At 40.5% G+C, this 24,116-nt stretch overlaps 1 protein-coding gene across 11 annotated transcripts in view; it reads right to left on the reverse strand.

The window, feature by feature from the left end:
• The window catches only part of KAT6B (lysine acetyltransferase 6B), a 168,206-nt gene that overhangs the window by 55,237 nt on the left and 88,853 nt on the right, over nt 1-24,116 (reverse strand). For all 11 annotated transcript variants that reach the window (XM_078391092.1, XM_078391096.1, XM_020796145.3 and 8 more), the window contains 3 exons: nt 14,964-15,079; nt 13,375-13,456; nt 4,189-4,321 (listed from right to left, as the gene is read on the reverse strand). In XM_078391092.1, coding sequence (XP_078247218.1) covers nt 4,189-4,321; nt 13,375-13,456; nt 14,964-15,079 — 331 coding nt within the window. The remainder of the gene's footprint in view (nt 1-4,188; nt 4,322-13,374; nt 13,457-14,963; nt 15,080-24,116) is intronic.

Below are 24,116 nucleotides of genomic sequence, written 5' to 3' on the forward strand. Positions count from 1 at the left end.
CTGTTATAAAATAGTAAATATGATTAGATATCCAAAGCTTTTGTAAGAACAGAAAATGCAAGTGTTATTAAGCACTCTTGTACATCAAATAGGTATAATAAACCTAAAAACTGAAAGTACTGCACTGGGAAATTTTATCCTCAAGAAGCCTGGGGGGAAGATATAATAGTGCCCTTCAAATACTTAAAAGGTTGTCATACAGGGAAAGGACAGAATCTGTTCTCATTCAGTGAAGGATAGCACTGTAAAAGGCTGAAGTAACAAGAAGCAAGATTTCAGTTGAATGTCAGAGAGCAGAGGGACAATGGAACCAAGTACCTCAGGAGGTGGTGAACACTTCAACACTGGAGGCATTCAAGAGAAAGTTAGACATCCAACTGTCAGATACAGTATATTTTAAATTGGATTCCTGCACTAAGTAGGGAGTTGGACTTGATGGCTTTATGGGCCCATTCCAACTCAATTATTCTTTATTTTTATTTTATTTATAAAGCTTATAGATTGCCTTACTTAGTGGGGACACTACCTGGGCTAGTTTACAAAATCAAGGAAAGCATACAACCAACTAGAATAATAAAAACAAATCAGAAAACATAACACCACAAATTAAAAGAAAAAGTTACCCAAAATTGCCACTTGATAACTTAAATCAAACAAAATTACATACAACATAACATAATAAATGAAATATGCACTAGCATAGCAAAAATAATCAAAGCCATAATTACAAATATAGTGTGCAGGTCCCACAGAGCAGCCTAAGAGGTTGCCAAAGGCCTCCTTAAACAGTTCTGTCTTTAATAATCTTTTAAAGATCTGTAGGGAGGACCCCTGTCTCATAGGAAGTTTGTTCCACAGCGAAGTCCATGATTCTATAAGCCAGTGATCCTCAACGTTGGGCTTCCAGATGTTGTTGAACTACAATTCCCAAAAGCCTTCGCCACCACCTCTGCTGGCCAGGATTTCTGGGAGTTGAAGTCCAAGAACATCTGGAGGCCCAAGGTTGGGGACCACTGCTATAATCCTATGAACCAATGCAGAAATAACAGCTTCATTTCAGCAAAGTTAACAAATTGAGTTAATTTCTTCTTCCCCACTTTGAACATAGCTAAAGGATTGTCAGCACCAGTGTTAACCTTGATTAAGATGATCCCAGATTTTTCAACCATGGTCATCTTCATAATCCCATATTGTAAGTATTCTGTTATTACAACCTTTCTAATACTCTAACTAAGGACTTTGCTCATTTGAACTACCAGAAAACAATAAAGGGAGAAAGAAAAAGTGACAATAGAATGAGCTTCCCTTCCCTGATTTAAACATCTAGAAGAGCAATGCAACACTTCTACCACACGTGTCCAAATCCTATGTGTAAGGCTTGAAATTTTTTTAGAATGTATCACCAGTTAGTTAAAAATTTCATCAATCAGCATGACTGGACTTGCAATTTATTGCGATAGGGAATCACTGATTTATACCCTCAGACTTGGGTTGCTTTATTACCTGCGTGCCTGTGGGGTCATGAAGCTTGCATTTTGAATGCCTTTCTTTTGAATGTCTCCAGCAAAAATAAAACTGAAAGCAAAAGCACCCAGCCTCTTAAGGAGCCACAGTTCCTTCTCACCCCAGGATGTGTCCTTGTTCAGTTGAAATTGGGAGCAGGGAATCTCCATATTCTCCAGCATGGGACTACTCTACATTCTCCTGCAGAGCTATATCTTTATGCGCTTCTTGTGATGGGAGGGAGGGGAGGACTGCAGGATTAGAAAGAGAGAGACAGTTGGAGGGGAAGGAGGCAGGCAGGGAGGAAGCTGTCACACGTCCAGCAGCATTTTTCTCTCAGCACAGATGGGTAGATAAGCACATTTTTCAAGCCCTGCCTATGTGAGACTGCATAGATAAGTATTAAGAACACAAGTTCAAGTAAGAACTTCCAGAAGAGTAGTTGTATTAGTCTGCTGCAAACAAAATAATGGAGAGTGTTATGGCATCTTAAAGCCTAACAAATATTTTTTAACATAAACTTTCCCAGGCTACAGCCAATTTCCAAATCTATGGGAAGTGTTAACCTGAGTTACAATACTTTATCTGATTATTTGGACTACAATCCATAAAAGCTTTGCGTCATGAAAAATTCATCAGTTAAAGTAGTTAACTAAAGCAGTGGTCCCCAACTTTTTGGGGGCCACAGACCGGCTGAGAGGAGCGAGCTCCATGCGGGGTGGGGGGAATTGTGTGACCTCAATAACTATTCTGCTTCATGAACGCTATAAAATTAGATCAATGTCATTACACACACACACACACACACACACACACACACACACACACACAAATGTTGTACAAAAGCAGAAATTAAACCAGTCTTTAAAATAGTGTTTGAAATTTAATATTAATGCATATAAAAAGCATAAAATAATGCAATAATAGTAATAAAATAAAAGGAATAAATAGTACAGGAGCCCAATATCAACCTTGTGCAAGGCACAGTTGGAAAATACTGAGGAGCAAAACTCGTGTTTTACCGGAAAAGTACATAAAGCTTGCTCAAAGAAGTACTGATTTAAACTAATAATTGAAGATGCAGATCACTTAAGGAAATATTCAACAGTATTTTATTGAAGTAAACACCAAACTAATCTCTATTTGTGATCAAATGGTGAATCACTCCACACATGCATGTAAGCAAGCAAGGTTATCAAACTGAAAACCAACAGAAAGCTACACAATATCTTTAAATTTATTCTATATCCTCCCACCTCCCATCCTCTTATTAAAGTATGTATTTTGTAGAAAACAGTTTTCCACTATTTTTTTTCTTAGCAATAACATCATACTTACTTTTTAAAAAAATCAGAGATGAACCAGTCTGGGGCAGCCATAGGCCCCACAGAACTCCAGCAGCCGTTCATCCCTGTTTAGCCTATGTCCTACTCTCTACACATAACTGAACATAGATGATTCTTAGTAAACACAGCCTGGTTAATTTTCTAACTTGTTACCCCAGGTTTCCTATAAATTCTGATGCCAAACACTGCACATGTACTTTCAAGTAATGGGTCTTATATTTCCGAAGTGCTGTAAATCCTATTATTTGGTATTATAGTACTCCACAGCTATAAAACCCATTACCTGGAAGCACATCTGCTAACAACCATTTGCCTATGGAGGTTAACAAGTTTCTGATGTCATATTTTCACATCACTGTTCAATGCTACAAACAAAGGACCACTAAAGAATGATCATTCTGCCATTAACAATATATTTTATTTCAAATTGATTTAATAAAATACTATACTCCTGTGAATGAGATACATTTCACTCAGACTAGCCTGCGGATCTAATCTGTTCTGATATTTTTCACAGCGGTATTATTCTGGAACTGATAACGACATATCAATTATTCTCACTTCTACAGATGCAAAATACATTTCAATGTCTATTTCTATGTTAAATCTTTGTATTATATATTAGCATGACATTAACATGATACCCCTCCCCTCATTTTATATGCCTGTAAAATATGAAGAAATTTACCCATAGAACATACACTTCTGAACAATCACAAACAGCCAATTTTGAAATTCTACATCATATTTTGATGCAAAGACAAATTTTGATCCTTCCAACACTTCAATGAGGGTCAATTAACTTTTCTCATCCCAATGCTTAATATGTAGGCTCCCATAACTGAAAAATAAACTTGGTAATTTTGCACTTGCTGGCTGAGACATTGTTCACTACCAAGTGAACAATTCATATAGTAAACACTCATTTCCAGATTTTCAGAAGGTGATTGGGGGGGGATCCACAACATATACAACTTCCACAACTTTTAACACCAGAAGACATTGATTGGGTGACAAGGGTAATACTGGAGGTCACATGAGTCACATTCATCTCATTATTTGCAAAGTAAGTCAAATTAGTACAATAAATCCCTGTGCTAAATTCCATTAGCTAGAATGTTGTGGTGTATGTTTCTACACTTCTTTCAAGCCTCCTTTCTTATAATTTTATGTTTAGAAATACAATGCCAAATATCACAAAGTTTAGTGGCAGCAAGATATGTAATACAGAGCAACTCAGTTGTGAAAAAAGGAAATAAACCCTGAAAGATACTCTCCCATAAGAATTCAGTTAAGACCGTCACAATGGGAGAGATAAACCAGATACAATAATACTTACAACATTCGTTGCTTTAATTTATTTTTTGGTCGCCCAACAGGTTTTGTGTACCGCCGCCTTATCTGTGATGCTTTCTCATGAAGTAACTTTCTACCTTTTTTCTTTGGTCTGCAGACCTGGCAAATCCACATCCCTGTATTGATATTAATATAAATCCAGTTTATTGTGTTAACTGTTCACACTAGCAATATGTTCCCAATTAGCATGCAAAATGAGAAATGCAAGTCCTTTCTTGTAAACACCGATTTTCTATCTAGAAGGAGAAGGAGAACCTTTGATTTGCATGACACCTCAACCTACTGTCTACCCTTTTCTCCCCAAATGTTTTGGCAAGAAACTGAATGTATGAGATGTGAACCTAAGATCTAATGAATGTGATATCTATGTGATTTCTCAACCTGAAAATGATGGCTGTCATGTTAATTCATAAGCAGAAAACAAAAATCAAAGACCCATAGAGAAGTAATACCATTATTTTAGCCAACGACATTTCCACTACAGTGTGACAACTTTCACATTTTTCAGAATTATTTATCAGGTGAAGTTATTTTAAAGGGGATGGGGAGAAGTAAGGAAGTACAAAAATCTGGCTAGATTTTTAAACCATGAGGTTTGTAGGTAAACCTAGTCTCAAGATGGAGAATGGAGGCTCCAAGAATCATGGATAGCTATGAGATATCATATTACATTACTAGCAATGCCTACTGGGATTTTAAAAATGGTCTTCAAAATACAAGGCTGGTTGCAGAACAGAGAGCTGTCTCTTGCCTTAGGTTAGGAGCCACCACTTTTGAAAGTCTGGGAGCCATATATGCCACCTTTGGACCTTGGAGGAATCCACCCATTCCTGTTTCCTATCCATTCACCCCAATATTTGCTTGTTTTAATTTTAAAAACAATAATGTGTTCTAGTTCCTGAATTTTTTTAAAGTAATTTTCCTGGAGCATTGTGGGGAGGGGGATGGCAAAACTTCCAGCAGAACCAGAGGAGGGCAAAAGGGGACATCCTGAGTTTTTAAAAATATATACAGTGGTGCCTCGCTTAACGAGTGCCTCGCTCAACAATGAATTTGCATAACGATGGCCTTTGCTGGAAATTTTACCGCCTCACCTAACGATGTTTCCTATGGGGGATTTTCGCATAACGATGTTTGGGACCTTGCTTCACTTAACGATGACAGTTTTAGGTCCCCTGTTTCGCTTAACTTTTTTTTGACAGCCCTGTTTTCGCTATTTTAAAAATATTCTAAAATGTTTTAAAATGTTTAAAATGCTTGGAATCGTTAGTGCACCTAATAAAACCTTCGTTAAAGTAATTTGGCTTCGTTCTGAGTCTTTTTGAATTTTTGGTGATTTTTTTTCACCATTGAAATGTATTGAATAGGCTCCTATTGGAACGGATTAACTGGTTTTCAATGCATTCCTATGGAAAATGGTGTTTCGCTTAACGATGTTTTCACATAACGATGTTTTTAATGGAACCAATTAACATTGTTATGCGAGGCATCACTGTATATTAATTTTGGTCCAGATCTCAATTTAATCTTATTTTCAGCCTTTTATACTAATGGGATTGCTTGCAATAAGCTGTAATTTTTTCTTATGATAGTATATTCCATTTTACAGAAGCTCAGTTATAAGATAAAATATACTAGAACAATTCAGCCTATTGTTGTTGTAAGCACCTAACCTGCTCCTGTGCTGTATTTTTAGCCAATTAATTATGTCATACCAACAACAGACACATTCCTACTTGAGAGACACTTTCTGTTTCACTTTAAATCTATTATTTTGAAGTGAAAGTGTGAGTGCTCCAAGGCTGGAGACATTCAGGAGAAAACCGGACAGCCATCTGTCAGATCTGTTTTGATCTGAATTCCTGCACTAAGCAGAGGGCTGGACCTGATAGCCTTATAGGACCCTTCCAACTACATTATTCTATGATTCTATGATTTTGTCTTCTCAGATAAGAAGCAATTGATGTCCATTAAAAACAAAAACAGAACAGAAAACCTTTAATTGCATCTTACTTTCAGTGCCACTGCTCTAAGGCATCTCTGTTGAAGAGGGAAGAATTCAATGGTATATGCCTGGGCCACAATGGTGAATACCCAGGAGTCAGAAATGACGGTGCACTTGGTGTTGAGGTAAGACACTATGGATGAATCTGCAGGTAGTGTGAATGGATCAGGGACCTGTACGTTAGGAGTGTCATGGTCTTTGTGGACCTGGAGGTCGACTATGAGGTTTCACCTCCTTTGGTTGCTTCCTACTGACTGTTGAAGTGGAGTACTTCAATTGATGAGATTGTCTCTACAGTGAGTGAGAAGAAGTCCTTGGTGAACACTGAAGTTGGACAGATGGAGGTCCGTGTTTGGAGAATGTATGAGTGCTTCTATGTACAATGGTACCTCTACTTATGAACTTAATCTGTCCCAGAAAACGTTAGTTAGTTGAAACATTAGTAAGTAGAAACAAATTTTCCCATAGGAATGCACTGAAAAGCATTTAATCCATTCCGGCTGTTTTTTGTTCTTATCTAAAGACGCTGTTCACAAGTAGAGGCATTAGTTCCCATAGGAACTAATGCAAAGCCGGTTAATCCATACTCTACCACTAGGGGGAGAATTTTCTTCTTCTTCTTCTTCTTCTGACCTAAGGTGAACTTAGGTCAAAAAAAGGGCAGGAAAGTTTTTTTTTTCATTCGTATCTTGAACCTCTGTTCGCAAATAGAGGCAAACCTTTGCGAGTGCAGCTGTTTGTAACTCGGATCATTCATAGCTAGGGACGTTCGTAAGTAGAGGTTCCACTGTATACCTGTACTGTTTGGAATGGAGATGAGAGGCTGAGCATTGAGATCCATTTTCTTGAAAGTAGTTCTCTTTTTGTATAGTTTATCCATTGCATTGCTGGTATTTAACAAGACTACTGCTATTGGGATTAAACAAGCTGGTATTAAACAAGACCTCCTATTGGGACACAAGATCTACAGAAAACCCACCCACACAGACCGGTACCTACAGAAAAACTCCAACCAGCACCCACAGCAAAAAAGAGGCATAATCAAAACACTGGTAGACCGTGCAAATCGGAACTGTGAAGCTCAGTTTTTCTGCACTGAACTCAACCGTCTGAATTGGGCCCTACAGGCAAATGGCTACTCCAAAAATGAAATCACAAGAGCCATCAAACCAAGAAAACAACACCAAACTGAAGAAGAAAAACAGCTACCCGCAAATAAAGTATTTCTGCCATACATCAAAGGGGTCATGGACTGCATGGGGAAACTTTTGAAAAAACACAGCCTACAAACAGTATTCAAGCCCACCACAAAAATACAACAAATATTACGGTCAGCAAAGGACAGAAGGGACCCCCTCACCACTGCAGGAGTATACCGGATACCTTGCAGTTGTGGACAGGTATATATTGGGACCACAAAATGCAGCATTCACACCAGAATCAAAGAACATGAGAGACACTGCAGATTAAAACAAGTGGAAAAATCCGCAGTAGCTGAACATGCCCTAAAACAAGCTTGACATGAAATTCTATTTCAAAATACTGAAATACAGGACAACACCAGCAATCTGTATGTTAGACTGCACAGGGAAGCCACTGAAATCCATAAACATAAACAAAACTTCAACAGGAAAGAAGAAGGCCTGAAACTAAACCCAGCCTGGCGGCCCATTCTGAAAAATACAACCTGCAAAAGGTCAACGAACTCCAACCCAGCCACAAGGGCCAGAGATCATTGCACAAAAAAGACCAGCTAACGACACTCATCAACCACAGTGACAGATAATCTCTCCCTCTCCCCCCCTTATCACAACAAAAACATGCTGATCACCCTATCTCCTGAAAAAAGACAAAAGCCGTTCCCACAGCTATAAATACTATCCAACAAACACCAACAGAGCATGGACAGCGTTCCTACTCCAGTCTTCTGAAGATGCCAGCCACAGAGACTGGCGAAACGTCAGGAAGAACAACCTTCAGAACACGGCTTAAGAGCCCCGAAAAACCCACAACAACCATTAGATCCCGGCCGTGAAAGCCTTCGCGAATACAAGACTACTGCTGTCAAACAGCAGATCTTCAGTTCTGAATTCAGAGTATCCAGATAGTCCAGAAGAGCAGCAACAGGCTTGCCTCTGTGACACAACAGAAATAGACATGGTCTTTGATGCACAGTCTGCAATAGGCTTGGCCAAATGAATATGGCATGCAGTAGAAAAGTGGGCCTCCTGCATGAAAGAAAGGGCAACTACCTTGCAGTCCTGTGGGAGATGACAGAGGAGAGGCTCCAGCTTTTCCCATATGAACTGCTGTTAAGCAGTCATTGCTGCTTAGCAGTTTGCAATCCAAATACCTAGCGAGGCTAATGAGGAGAATGACACCCAAGCTAGTCCAATTGTATTCCCGCGTTGTTGACATGTGTAGCCGTGGATCTCTCCTTTACCCTTTGATTGTGTCTCTTTACTATAACAAAGTACAGTTTCAGGTGTCTGACCAGAAAAGCGGTTGTTTCTTCATGTACATTGTACATGTTGCCTATATGGTGAGAGACAGAAGCTGTGTGCGGGTCTAATACTGGTAGTGGAGGCTCAAGAGAATGTCACAGAGTCCATATCAGTATGAATGAATGCAGCCATGAGAGCTTTCATCAAAGGAGTTTTATAAATTGCAGGGACCTGTTTAGTTGGTTGGGAGCTGGGGAGATTTTGCAAGCCTTACTACCAGATTGGAGTACTGTTTGATATCCTCTGAGGGGGTAAGCAGGTATCCTGTCCTATTATTAGAGGGTCAGTGGATAAGACTAATGGTGAGGGGAAAGAGTGGGAGGACACATTTTGGAAATCTTCAGAAGAATCCAAATCAGGAGAGTAATCCTACTGTACCAGTTCTGATGTTAGTGGAGTCAGTTAATGAATAGTTGAGGTGGTTTCTAATGGTATGGACTGGGTGGCTAGCCCGCAGAGTTCCTGGTAGGCCAGTGCCAAGAAAGCTGATACAAGGGATTTGTAGGGTGCATGAAGCAGTCTCTACTGATGGAATACGTCAGTTGGCATTGACATAGTATAAATGCTGCCATTTGTGATGCAATATCACACCTTGTGCTGGTCTAGGCATTGGTGTAGTGTTGAGAGGCCTCGTCGAAACAACTGCTGGTGGTACTCTATGGTAGGTATCACAAGGATGTTGACAGTAGGTTGATGACCTGTCCCTGTACAGTGGACCCTCAACTTACAGACAGCTCGACTTACAGACTTTTCAAATTACAGACTTCTCTGGCCGCAAAATTTAGGTTTGACTTGCAGCTGGAGAATCGACCTACAGACCAGAAAAAAACCAAAATGGAACAAAAACGGCCGGTTACGGCATTAATCGGTTTTCAATGCACTGTAGGTCAATGGAGACTCGACCTAGGGACTTTTCGACCTGCAGCCACCGTTCTAATACGGATTTATTCCGTAAGTAGAGGGTCCACTGTAATTGGGTGATCAGCTTCTTGTATGATAGTGGCCATGTTTGTCTCCAGCCCATTATTTGTAGTACACCACATCTGGTGGTCTGCAGGACCAAAGATCTCCCCTCATTGGTTTGAAGGAATGGAGAGAGAAATATATATTGAGTGTCCTGAGACAGAGGGTACAGTCTATATAATTGTTACAGGAATCTGGAGTGTCATTAGTATTGATTTGAGGTTGATCTAATGCAGTCCTGGCTGTGATACAAAGGTGGACTTGGAGAGGTGGGTTCCCCATATTGAGAATGTCTGTGTCGAGGGCTAGGTGGAGTCGGTTTCCTTTGGTTTTGGACCAGAGTTGGTGGGAACTGCTATCATCAGTACCAAGGCAGTGTCTGAAAGGTAGCATCTTGATCTTGATGCTGAGGCAGATTTGGCATGGCTTATTGCTTATACCAAGCGATGTCGGGTTGATACTCATGAGGTGTGAGCTCTGTAGCAACATGATGTGCAGCTTACTCTCAGAGAATGAGCTTACAGCATGACTGTTGTATGACTGTCAGAATTGATGTGGAGCAGGTGTCTCAGGGAGCTGGGTAGCTCTAAGTGGTACAACACCTGAAGATGTCTTCACAGTCTTGTCTCGCTTCTTGTGCTTCTTTTGCTTTGGCTGGTAGGTCTGAGACCTGTTTTGTTTTCTTCTAGAGAAATATTTTGTAGAAGATTTGGTGTACACCGTACTGCACTCCCATTAAGTCATCTGTGCCAGTACAAAGTATGTTGAGATTCTCAGTACCAATGTCAAAGGTGTCAATACAATCCCACAGGGCTGGTATCAGTGGGAGCAAGCTCAGCCATGAGAGCTTTTTTCAAAGGAGTTTTGCAAATTGTGGTGACCAGTTCAGTTGGTTCTTCAGCGGCCACAGCTGCAGCTTTGGAGGATTGTTTTCAAAAGTAACACTTTAGGTGAAAGATTTGGTTTTTAAGGCCTGCCTTTCCATATACGGCACTAATTGGTTTTCTGACTCTGTCTGAGGCAATAAGGGCACTTGTAAGCATTACATTAAGGCAACTTTCTCTCACAGACAGAACATTATTTGAAGGGGCTCTCTCAGGTATAAATGGCCACACAGAAAGGAGAAATGAACATAAAATAAACCAAGACTTTTTTTTTCTGTAGAGGCAGAGAAAGAGTAAAACAGAAGACAAAGGAAGAAACTATTTATAAAAAGCAATGAGAGAGAGAGTAGGAAGGAAAAAAAGTTCCATGCTATCATGGCAAAGAAAGAAGGAACTGAAGAATGGACTGTGAGATGCCAACAGATATGCTTGAAGTCAGAGGTGGAGCCACTGAAGAAAGCTGTTAGGCTCTAGAAGTGTTTGAAGACAGCTTCATGCAAGTGCTAAAAGCCAGGGGTATTCATTGCAGAGACAACAAAGAAATAATGTTTACCTTTCAAGTCAACTAGTGAAAAACTCATTTTATGTCTTATTAACTGCTGTAAAAGGAGCAGTGATAACAATATGAAAAGCAAAATGAACAGCTACAATCATGCATAGCCATTTTTCTTTCCCTGACAAGATACTCTCCACAGACCTCACCACTACTCTTTACAGTAAATTCATCAACATTTCCAAGGTGAAGTAGACCATTCTAGCACCAGGAGCCTTTTCTTAACATGTCAGGTAAAACTGTCAATATTATGATAAGGGCAGTGATGCCAGGAAATACCCAATCCATTTCAAAACATCTGTGTTTATGTTTTTAAATGCTCCCACATAATGAGAACATCTGTGTTTGTTTTTATGCTGTCTGTCATATTCTGATGCCTCTTGTGTTCTGTGTTGGTAGTGTTGTAAAGGTTTTCTCCTCTTACCACGTTGGTTTCTAAATGTCCATAATGAAAAGGTGCAGGTGCGTTGCAGCAGTGCATGCTATGTGGATGGACTTTCCTCATATTGCATATGCAGCTTTACTTATTTTCCCTCCAAAAATCCTGGAGACAGCAACATCTTAGCAAAATTCAGACTAATCTAGTATCGAGAACTCTGTGTGAATTTGCATGTTAAATAAACTATAATCATTTCCTATGTATGTAATTAATGTATATATTACTTCTGTAGTTATTTCTTAAGTAAAAGTTTTATCTATCAATGAAATGTTGCAAAGTACTGTATACATATTGGTCTTTACATATCTCATTCAAACTGTTCTACCTCAACTGTCTACTTCTATTTGGAACTTCAGTGATCTCCAATATTTCAAAGTTTACTGTTCAAAGTTACAGTTCGTTGTTTGTGATCATCTAGTTTTATTTCAGTTATTTAGAATATTTGTTTTCGAGATATATATTTTCTTCCTAGTGGTTCTTCAGGCTACATCAGTCAAATAGCTGCTTGTTTTACATGGGACGTCAATTGCACTTACAGAATATATTTCCACAAATACAGAACTGTTTTATCATGATTTTAACATACATAACAAATAAATGGATTCCTTTGTCTTTCTTTAAGTTTTTACCATAAAAGATTAAATTAGTTGGTTTTAAAAAGTGAGGAGGAGAAGCATTAGGAGACCCACTTTCTGCAAATTAATTTGAATATTAAGAATCTATCATCTTATCAAATGGCTTAGCATGTTTAAATAATAACATCAAAAGATTTACAATGAATTCAATTTTAAATGAGTAATTAAGTATTTTAATCAGGTTAGAGACGAAGTAATATAAACCTTAATCACAAATAACTAGGCAGACAATTCTGCAAGGCATCAGTGTCTGAATATTTACTTATTAGTTAATTTTACACTAGTTGTATTCAGATTGCTTCTCTGCCACCTATCTCCTGGATTCATCAGTTTCTCCTTTCTTGGTGCTTTATGTTAAAGATTCTAGTGAAATATACTATTTCCATGTTGTTTAAGTAGTTTATTTTATAGGAAACAGCACTGCAAGACTCACAATGTTTTTAAAAAGCCAACTCTTACTCCAAGACTTATTTCAATTAAAGTTCAACCAACTAATGGAACTGATTTCATTCAGGTTCATTTCACATGGTTAATTTCAACAGGCCAGTTTTGTAATCTGCTGTATAAAATGGTTTAACTAACTATCATTAGTATTTACAAGAGTTCCAGCTTCAGACACAACAGGCTGTGGGGAATCCAAAATGGAAGTAAAAACTTCCAATACAGTATCTTCTGAACACAGGGGAGGAGGCAAAGGGAGCAAAAGAGCCAGTAAGCACTGAGGTAACTTCCTTTTCAAACAAGGAGATAGGCCAGAGTTTGGCCTATCCTAGGCCATGACGTCTTTCAACTCAGATTTTTTTCAAGTGATCATAATTTACGTGTGGGTCGGACAGGTGGGATTCCAAGAACAGAAAATTCTGGGATGTGGACCCCTCTCCCCCCCAAAAAAGAAACAAACAAAGAATGGCACATGCCCATTTGGCATGATGTCCAAACACAGACAAGGCTTATACAGCTCTCAAACAAAGCTCAAGTAGATCCTTATGGAAGCCATAAATAATGTACAGTATTAAAAAAAAAGGAGCCATTTAAAATCTTCATCATGCCATATTACAAAGACTCAACGTGCTCTAATACTTTCACCTAAATCAGGAAAATAATTCATGATACTGTAATGAAAACCCAAGACTGTGCAACAATGCAACACCAGGACACACACATGCAAAACAATTTCAAAGATCACCTTTTGGCATTCGAGAAAGTGGTGGGTCACAGCACTCCATATGGAATCCTCTATCACAAGAATCACAGAAAAGCATATTATCCTGAATATGAAATTGAGAGAGACAGGAAACAAAAAAAATATTTTCATTATTAAACACTGTAAGTTAATAATCAATAACGCTGTTAACAGTTCTGCTGCCTGGATTTTTTGTGTGTGTGGTTTTGTTTTGTTTTGTTTTGTTTTGTTTTTTGCAATGCTGGAAAATTTGGAATGTGCATTGGTTTAAACTGTGCTTGCTGTAGTATTTCAACTATGTAATTCTATTCAATTGTAAATTTTTATTCTGAATAGCCCTGGGGTATTTTGTATGAAGTTAAGAATAAAAATCTCTTTAATAAAATAAATATTTTAAAGAATGCTACTTATTGGACTAACCCTGCCAATGTGATTCAGGGAAACCTAACCAAGTAGGCATTCACCTTGTTCCCAAAGCAATGGCCACAGTTTCAGTGAATATTTTCAATAGGACTGGTTAGTAAAACCTAAATAGTAGGGAAAATGTCCTCTTTCATAGATACAACAAAAATGCATGTAGCCTCTGCTTGGTGAAAATTTGTTTCGACAGCTGTACACCTGTGGGGAAACGCCAAAAGTTCCACATGCAGAATCAAGCGCGAAAGCGATTTTGAAAGGCAATCATTCTAAAAGATTAAAAAAAGCACTAAGTAGGAGAACAAAGTAGATAAATATGAAAAGGTGAAGGACAAATACAATTAAATAGAAATTGAGAAGAGGCTGACGAAAAATAACACAAGTGGGAACTACAGACTTTATGCTTAAACAGCAAGCAGGTTGATAACTACTGTATTTTTTGCTCCATAAGATGCACTTTCCCCTCCCAAAAAAAGGTGGGGGGGAAGTCTGTGTGTCTTATGGAGAGAAGCTGGTGATTTCGCCCCCACTGGCCCCGTGGGGGGGAGCCTTGCAAGGGTCGGAGGGAGCCTTCCAGGACCCTTGCGAGGCTCCCCCCACCCCCACGGGGCCAGCAGGGGCGAAATCACCAGCTTCTAGGACATTTTCTGACCCTTTTAAGCCTCAGAAAAGGTCCTAGAAGCTGGCAATTTCGCCTCCGCTGGCCCCATGAGGGGTGGAGGGAGCCTCGCAAGGGTCCTGGAGCCGACCCTAGGACCCTTTGGAGGCTCACCCTGCCCCCCCTGCCAGGCCAGAGGGGGTGAAATTGCCACCTTCTGGGACTCTTTTGAGACTTGGCAAGCTTCAGAAGAGTCCCTGAAGGTGGCGATTTCGCCCCCTCTGGCCCCCGGGGGGGGCAGGGTGAGCCTCCAAAGGGTCCTAGGGTGTCTTCCATAAGACGGACCTCTCCATAAGGCTAACCAAATTTTTAGGAGAAGAAAACAGATTTTTATTTTCCTGTTTTCTTCTCCTAAAAATTTGGTGTGTCTTATGGAGAGGTGCGTCTTATGGAGCAAAAAAAAAACGGTACCTATCAGTAGATGCGAAAACCACTTTGTGAGGTACAGAAACCACAAAAAAACAGCAGACTGAATAATAATTTAAACATTACAGTGAAATAAGGAATTAAAACTTACTGCATTTTTGCCTTGGATTCTACAGGCACTGCATGTTTTGCATTCAATACACTGCCATCTTAAGGCCTTGACGTTTGTTGTCAACTCCAGACAAAATTTCAGACAGGATGGATGCCCTACAAAAAGAGGCCCTTAATTTAAGTTTAGTAATCCATACAAAGACATAGCAAATTGCATAATGAAATGTTTATCTATTGAAATAGAAAGGTATTAAAATTATAACAGCTTCTGAAAAATATGCTTTTTTGTTTTTTCTAATCTATCGTTGTAGCATAAATTTAGTAATAACAAACTGCATTCTTAATTTCATGACTTCCAGAAAATGTAGTAATATTTTTGTATATCAGTGGTTCCCAAACTTGAGTAACCCAAGTATTCTTGGATTGCAACTCTCAGAACCACTAGACAGCACAGCTGGTAGTGAAGACTTCTGGGAACTGCAATCCAAGAACACCTGGGTTATTCAAGGTTGGGAACCTCTAATGTATATTACTAAGACAATCAGAAAATTATAAAAATATAAGGAGAAATTAGCGCTGTTCAGGGTTTGTGTCACTTCAAACTGAAGCATCTCTCCAACCAGCACCAGGAAACTGATCACACACACAACATGACATATTGATAATCATAGGTGACTGGAATGCAAAAATTGGAAATGAAGCAGAACCACACATTTTTAGAGAATTTGGCTTGGGAATCAGAAATTCAGAAATGAAGCAGGAGACACTCAAAGAATTCTGTGAAGACAACTATCTCTCTCTCTTTGAAAATGCACACTTCAAAAAATCTAAATAGACAACTGTACACAGGGACATTATCAGATGACCAACATAAAAATCAACCATACTAAATAATCAGAAGTAGTGGATGGGAGAAGGTATATTCTTCCTGCAAAAAAGAGGATGAGAAGCAGACTGTGGTAGAGACCATGACTTGTGAATACCAAGGATCAGATTAACTTTGAAGAACATTAAAAGAATCATAAGGGAAAGGTTCCCCTTGACATTTAGTCCAGTTGTGTCCGACTCTAGGGCATGGTGCCCATCCCCATTTCCAAGCCACAGAGCCAGTGTTTGTCCGTAGACAGTTTCCGTGGTCATGTGGCCAGCGCAACTAGACACGGAATGCCATTACCTTCCCACTGAAGTGGTACCTATTTATCTACTCACATTTTACATGCTTTAGAACTGCTAAGTTGGAAGGAGCTGGGACAAGCGACGGGAGCTCACTCTGTCGCGTGGATTCTATCTTACAACGGCTAGTCTTCTGACCTTACAGCACAGAGGCTTCTGCAGTTTAACCCGCAGCACCACCACGTCCCCATCATCTAAATTAGTGGTTCTCAAACTGGGGTCCCCAGATGTTCTTGGACTGCAAATCCCAGAAGCCTTCACCACTTGCTGTGCTGGCCAGGATTTCTGGGAGTTGCAGTTTGAAAATCACTGACTAGATAACACATACATTTCTTCAAGAGAGCAGCCTCCTTTAGGGCTATTTCAGGAACTGCATTCTTTTCTTAGTGGTACAGACCATCTCCAAGATGTAGTAGAAAATGTGGCCTGACAGTTCAGATCAGTCTTCTACAACAGTTTGCACTCTGAACCTCCTAAACCAGACTCTCCTTTGTTAATGCACTGAAATATCTTCATGCTTATCTTATCTGATAGTATTATGATTTACTGATGGTGTATCTACCAGTTTTATAGCCACCTTTTCTGGCATCGTTGGTTGTCACATCTGTGACAACCCCAGACCTACTGGAGTATACCACACTTTAATTAAGCTGCCACCAACCATTCCCTGTAAGGAGTCACACAGACCAGGAATGGATTTTACTAAACAAAAGAACAAGGTTTATTTAAATAACAAACAGGGTAAATAAAAAGATCAGGTAAATAAGATACTGTAACGTGGCTTAGTCTCAATCATACATACAACAGTTTGGTTCACACAGAACACTTTAAAGTAAAGCACAGACCCTGAACCTATCAGTTCTGGCTACCTATAAAGAAACCTGAACCTATCAGGTATGTACTAACTGACCCACAGTTGTACTCAGTCTGACACACAGACTCCCACTCCCACAACTAAACTTCTCCACACAAGCTCCAAATATATATACAGTACAGCCCCTCCTCCCTGATGTCCCGCCTTCCACTCCCCATAGGATGGAACTTTCCCTCCAAACCCATGACAGACAGGTACCATCAGTGCTGTATGTAACACCTCCCCTCTTTATAAGTTGTTTTGCAGGGGAAACGCTAAAGTGCTTTTCTCCAAAAAACAACCAGGATCAAAACACACAAAAACAGTTATACAATAACACAATCCCATACTTACACTCTAGGTTAAACATAACACTTATGCATTTAAACATTAACATTGACAATACATTAAATTACCTTTATTAATACAAACCAAGACTGATCAATAAACAGGTACAATTAACTTTTGGTCACCAAAATATACATAGTCCATATTTCTTCGCCGTCTTCACTCTTCGGGTCTTCTTGACAAGGCGTCAGCAACACAGTTCATTGACCCTCTGACCACCTTCACTTCAAAGTCATAATCTTGCAGGTTTAAAGCCCACCTCATAAGTTTACTATTATGGGTTTTCATTGTCTTTAACCACTGCAGTGGTGAGTGGTCAGTGCACAGAATAAAATGTCTCCCCCAGATGTAAGGCTTGGCCTTCTGGATCGCGTATACTATGGCCAGGCACTCCTTTTCCACTGTTGCCAAATGTCTCTCACCTTTCTGGAGTTTCCTACTCAGGTAGGACACTGGATGCTGGTCACCATTTTCATCCTCCTGGCAAAGAACTGCTCCTACCCCGCTGTTAGACGCATCGGTGTAGATGATGAACTCCCGGTCGAAGTCTGGAGCACGCAGCACTGGATAATTGATGAGCGCCTCCTTCAACCTCTGGAACGCCTCCTCACAGTCGCTGGTCCACGGGATGCGGTCATCAGTCTTCTTCCGCGTCAGATCGGTCAGCGGAGTCGCCATCTCGCTAAACCTCGGAATGAACTTTCTGTAGTAGCCCACCAACCCAAGAAAGGATTTGACTTTTTTCTTGGTGTTGGGTCTGGGCCAATCACGAACGGCTTCTATCTTGGCCTCCAGGGGTTTGATCACTCCTCCCCCTACTATGTGACCCAAGTATTTTATCTCTGGGCTACCCAGCTGCCACTTGCTCTCTATGCAGGGCCTAGGCCAAAGCACTTCCTCCCCTGGGTTAAAGTGCCTCTCCCAGGCTTGCTGGTCATACCAGGTTTTCTTTCTGACCTTCTGAGCTTGCAGGTTCTCTGCTGCTAGCTCTAGGTTTCTCTTTAGGTCATTCATTAAAGAGTCTATATATGTCACAACGTCTTGTGGGTCATCCTGGGTGATCTGCTCCCAATTTTGCTTGATTAAATCAAGTGGCCCTTTCACCCTTCTCCCAAACAAAAGTTCAAACGGACTGAACCCGGTACTGGCTTGTGGCACTGATCGATAAGCAAACAAAAGGGATTGCAGCTTCTGGTCCCAATTGTTTGGATTCTCTGCCAAGTAAGCCCTAATCATGCGCATCAGAGTCCCATTGAACTTCTCCGTTAACCCATTACTTTCGGGGTGATAGGCAGTGGTTTCCTTGTGTTTAATTCCACAGATTTGCCATAACCGTTTCATGAGCTTTGATGTAAACGATGTGCCCAAATCTGTGATTATTTCTGAGGCAAATCCCATCCTGGACATATACCCCACCAAGGCATCTGCCACTGTGTTAGTTTCAATGTTAGTCAAGGGAATGGCTTCGGGGTACCTCGTGGCATGGTCCACAATGGTGAGAATGAACCTGTTCCCCCTCTTTGTGGCCTTGGGCAAAGGTCCCACAATATCCACTCCTATACATTTGAACGGGGTGTCAATCACAGGCAAAGGGCACAACTTCGCTTTGGTCCTGTCACGGTTATTCCCCTGCCTCTGACACACATCACATTGTTTACAGAATTCCTTGATCTGCTTCCCTATTTCAGGCCAGTAAAAATTCTGTGTGATTCTCTGCTGTGTTTTGTTCACCCCTAAGTGCGCAGCAAACATGTCAGAGTGCCCCCTTTGTAAGATCATGGGGCGATACTTTTCAGGTACCACTAGCTGACTTCTGATCTCATCTCCCCCTTTTGAGATATTCCTCAGGGTCTCTCTATATAAAATTCCCTTTTCTCTTGAAATCTCGCTGGGGCTTCAGGTGTTAACTGGGTGTCTGTCACCTTTTCAAAACACTTTCGGAGAGTGGCGTCTGCCTTTTGCTCTTGGCCAAATTTGCTGTCTGTGGTTAAGGTTTCTCCCACAGCTTCGGAACTACCCTCATCTGCTTCAGCCTCGGGCTCTCCAGTACCCCCCTGAACTGTCCCCGTGGTGGCTTGTGAGCGTGTAATCACTAGCACCCGTTTCACATGTTCAGCCAGGTCATTTCCCACGAGCACGGCTGCTGGCAGAGTCGATGAAATCGCTAGCCGCCAAACTCCCCTCCAGCCTTGAAAGCTCACAGGTACCTCAGCTACTGGCAGTGAGATCACCTGCCCCTCAATCCCTGCCACCTTCAAGCTCTCATTTGGGATTATATACTCCCTAGGGATAATGTCTGGATGGCACAGGGTCACCTGGGAACAAGTATCCCTTAGCCCCCTATACTGATGGTCAAGTATTCCTACGTCCACCCCTGCGGTCTCAAACAATTGTGAATCTGTTCTCACTAGTAAGCAGCGCTTGACCTCCACAAGAGGACCATTTTCCCCAGCCTGATCAGCAGATGTAACTGGTCCAGATTGAGTAGCCATGGCAACAGGCTCCCTCAGTGGCAAGGAGCTTTGCTCTTTCTGGATACAGAACACAGCTTTTGGCTTGGTTCCACTCAAATCATGAGGCAAATTTCCCTTTAGCTGCTTCCATTTCTCACACTCTGAGATTAGATGGCCCTTTCCTTGACAGAAATAACATTTTCTGCTGTACTTGGAGTCTTTCTCATCTGGTTTTGGTTTTCCCTCCAAAATCTGAGGTCTTTGTGGTTTCATGTCTGAGGGCTTCCCTTCAACATGGGCCCCTCCCCCTTGCTGGTTTTTCCCTGGTCCCTGAGAGTACTTGCTGTAGGTTTCTTTGGGTTTACCTACAGATTTCCCCTCAGCACCTAAGGGCTTTCTTATTTGGGAAATAAAATCTGCGATCTCTGCCGCCTCTGTCACAGATTTCGGTTTCCTCTCCCTCACCTGGAACTTCAGTTCCCCATGCAGGACTGAATAAAACTGTTCCAGCGCTATCAGGTCTTTGAGCTGCTGGAAGGTCTCTGTCCCCTCCTGAGACAGCCATTTCTCTAGCAGCCTCACCAGTTGGGCCCCCACTTGGGTAAAAGTCTGCTCTGGTTTCTTTGTGAGTGACCTGAATCTTTGCCTCAGCTGTTCCGCATTTATCCCATGTCTGGCAAACACCAGTTTTTTAAACTCAGCGAAATCTTTCAACAGTTCCACGGGCATCTCTGCATAGACTTCTGCCAGGCTGCCACTGATTAAAGATCGCATAATGGTCATCTTCTCAGTTTCCCTTACTGAGAAGTCCACAAACGCTCTTTCCACGAGGGAAAAGAACACCTCAGGGCAATCTCCCTTGTGGTATACAGGGAATTTCTTCAGGTCAGTTTTAGACAGGCTGCCTTCCCCATTCCCTGGGTTCCCCTCATTATTATTGTTATTACTATTTCTACTCATTATCTCCAGCTTCTTCAGCTCAAACGCCATTTTCTCTCTCTCCAATCTTTCTTCTCTATCCATTCTCTCTCTCTCTCTCTCTAATTCAAATTGTCTTTGCCTCTCCCTTTCCTCCATTCTTTTTCTCTCTAATCTTTCCTCCATTTCCCTCACTCTCAGTTCATGCTGTTGGGCTAGGAGCATTTTTCTGAGTTCTGGGTTCTGTTCTCCCGTGCTCTCATCCTGCACTGAACCAAATTCCTCCTCAGAACCTTGGTCTACCTGTGGGTCTCTTACTTCCCCCATTTCTGCCATTTGGCTTCGAGTCAAGGGCATAATCCCCCCCCAGAACAGGCTGCCTTCAAAAGTCAAGCCTCAAAATAAAGCGACGACTTTTTTTCTTTTGCCTCAGAAACAGCCTTCTATAGATTGCTGCTGTTCCTTCAGCACTATCTTGCAACTGTTGCCAGGCAGAATCCACCCCCTCTGCTAGGCCTCTCAGCAGACAGGCTAGATCACTGTTACTTCACACAGCTTTGCCTCAGCCCTTTCCCGCCAAAACAGGTTGCCTCAGAGCTCCCTAATCTAGTCCCCAATCTGAGGTGGCACGTTCTTCCACTAGCGTACCTCCCCGTGAGGTAAGCCTAGAAGATTACCTACGCGCTCTCAGATTTTCCCTGACTAGACCCCCCTTGCTCTGGGCACACTTGCCAAGGCTTTGCTGGACCACTGGACAACTGGACCAGTCGTATCCCACACGCTGGACACCAATCAATGTGACAACCCCAGACCTACTGGAGTATACCACACTTTAATTAAGCTGCCACCAACCATTCCCTGTAAGGAGTCACACAGACCAGGAATGGATTTTACTAAACAAAAGAACAAGGTTTATTTAAATAACAAAGAGGGTAAATAAAAAGATCAGGTAAATAAGATACTGTAACGTGGCTTAGTCTCAATCATACATACAACAGTTTGGTTCACACAGAACACTTTAAAGTAAAGCACAGACCCTGAACCTATCAGTTCTGGCTACCTATAAAGAAACCTGAACCTATCAGGTATGTACTAACTGACCCACAGTTGTACTCAGTCTGACACACAGACTCCCACTCCCACAACTAAACTTCTCCACACAAGCTCCAAATATATATACAGTACAGCCCCTCCTCCCTGATGTCCCGCCTTCCACTCCCCATAGGATGGAACTTTCCCTCCAAACCCATGACAGACAGGTACCATCAGTGCTGTATGTAACAACATCTTAGCATATGACTTCTCCAACTGTCATTTATTTATTAGTTCTTGCCTGTCACATGTTTCCTACATAAGACCCCACATTCAACATAATGCATTGTTCCTAACCTAAGAATTTTAGCTGTCTTAAACTGGAAATAGGTAACAAAAAATTAGAATTTAGTTAAAGATTCATTTTGAAATAATTAATAATACAATCTATTTGCTTAGTTATATCAGACTGCACTATAATTGCTACACTGTCAATCTCAGCATTTCATACTGTATAGACAAATACATCTAAGCAAGCAATTAAACACAATTTACCTCTAATGAGGCAGAGAGAATGCATCAACGTAAATTCAAACTGAAGCTAAATCATGACCATGAAAGTTGGAACTTTCAATTATAATATTCCCAAGAACTGTCAGTGAATTAACTGTTGTAATGGAAACAAAGCTGATAACATACTGACAATGAAAAACTGTATTTGCAGATAGGTACACTATGAGAAGGAATGAACATCTTAAATTCATTTAGTAGATACCAAATCAAATTTTACTTTCGTAAGTAAACTATGAAGCCCATAAAATGTATCAGTTGAACGTCAGAGCAAAAAGATGCATCATTTGGTTATTATTAGTAAATCCATTTCTCTTTCAAAAAAAGGGGGCCATTATTTACCTATTCTCAGTGCAGTCACAATGGAGAATGAAATATGAATTGTGTGAGATGCAAGTGCTACATAACTGAAACAAAGATATATCTTCAGGGCTAAGGCTTATTCAGTGCATAAGATGGATATCACTTCAAGATGGCATTAATAACAAAGCATGCCTTTTCTGTTCCAAAGCTGTCACTCTTAAAACCTTCATTGCCTGTAAAACCTTTCCACTCCATTCCAAACTTCACAAGTTACACTTGTCCACTTCACAAGTTACAAAATAGTCAGAAGTGTTTTTGTTCCATTTACATTTGATGCACATTTGACCTTACACCCAACCATTTATACTTATATGTAAGGGGAAAAGTCAAGACAAGTAGCCCTTAGAAACTCCTGTATAAAGCATGTGTGTTCTGAGAGTCCTGTAGTACTCAAGAACATACCTGAAATAAAAAGGGCAAAAACTTGTCACAGATATATGTATGCCTGTAGAAGGGTGATGGTGTAACTCACAGTAGCGAATTATTGCTAATTAATGAGTCACTATATGGATTACTGTTTATGCTTATTAGTGGTAACTTGCCACTGTAAGTTATCCTATCACCCCATCCACTAGCACGAAACTGCAACAAGATTTTGGCAAAAATTTAATCTGCTGTGCAAATAACTACAGCACATCTTAGTTAATGTTCTATCACTTTATATGCATATCAATAAATTCTAAAAGTTTATTCTTCTTCCTCTACCTCTGGCCATTCATTCCATACATATAGTTTAGTTTGTTAATCTGAGGAGTGAGAAAGGGTCACGATAACAATGTATATTAAGAGTTCTTCTTCCAATTCCATGGAATGGAAACCCTGCTGCTATTGACAGTATACATCTTCTCTCAAGTTTTGATAGATTTAAGATTAAAGAAGCCAGTAGACATATCAAACATCTTAAATTCAGTCCATGCTCTAACTGAGGCTACAATTCTATTCCTCCAATCCCAAACAGCAAAGCCTTTTTTAAAACAAAAAGAAGAATCGGACAGATACTATGTAGTTACAGATACAGTAAAAAGGAAAATCGGATAGTTACAGATACAGTAACTATAGTAACTCTGATGATGTTAGCTGCCTAGAGTGGTCCTGAGTTGGCTAGATAGGCGGGATGTAAATAAAATAAAATAAAATAAAATAAAATAAAATAAATAAATAAATAAATAAATAAATAAACTCTGTAACTACTGTATCAGCCAAGTACTTTCAGACTGGGTTCAGCCACACAAACAACGGGCAACTTGTCTCAGGTTTTTTTTTCCTGTCATTTCCCTTGTTGCTGAGTTTTTTCCCACATGGCTAAAGAACTGGCATACCAATCTTTATCAAAATGTTTCCATAAACATCCCTTTGTACATATCAGTAGCTCTCAACCTCCAGTAACTCAGACGTTCTTAGATCAGAAGCCTTCACCACCAGCTGTGCCGGCTGCGGTTTCTGGGAGTTTCCAAGCATAGTTTGTTTATCCAAGATTGGAAAC

The sequence above is a fragment of the Pogona vitticeps genome, chromosome 3 (genome assembly GCF_051106095.1).
Source record: "Pogona vitticeps strain Pit_001003342236 chromosome 3, PviZW2.1, whole genome shotgun sequence".
Taxonomy (NCBI): Eukaryota; Metazoa; Chordata; class Lepidosauria; order Squamata; family Agamidae; genus Pogona; species Pogona vitticeps.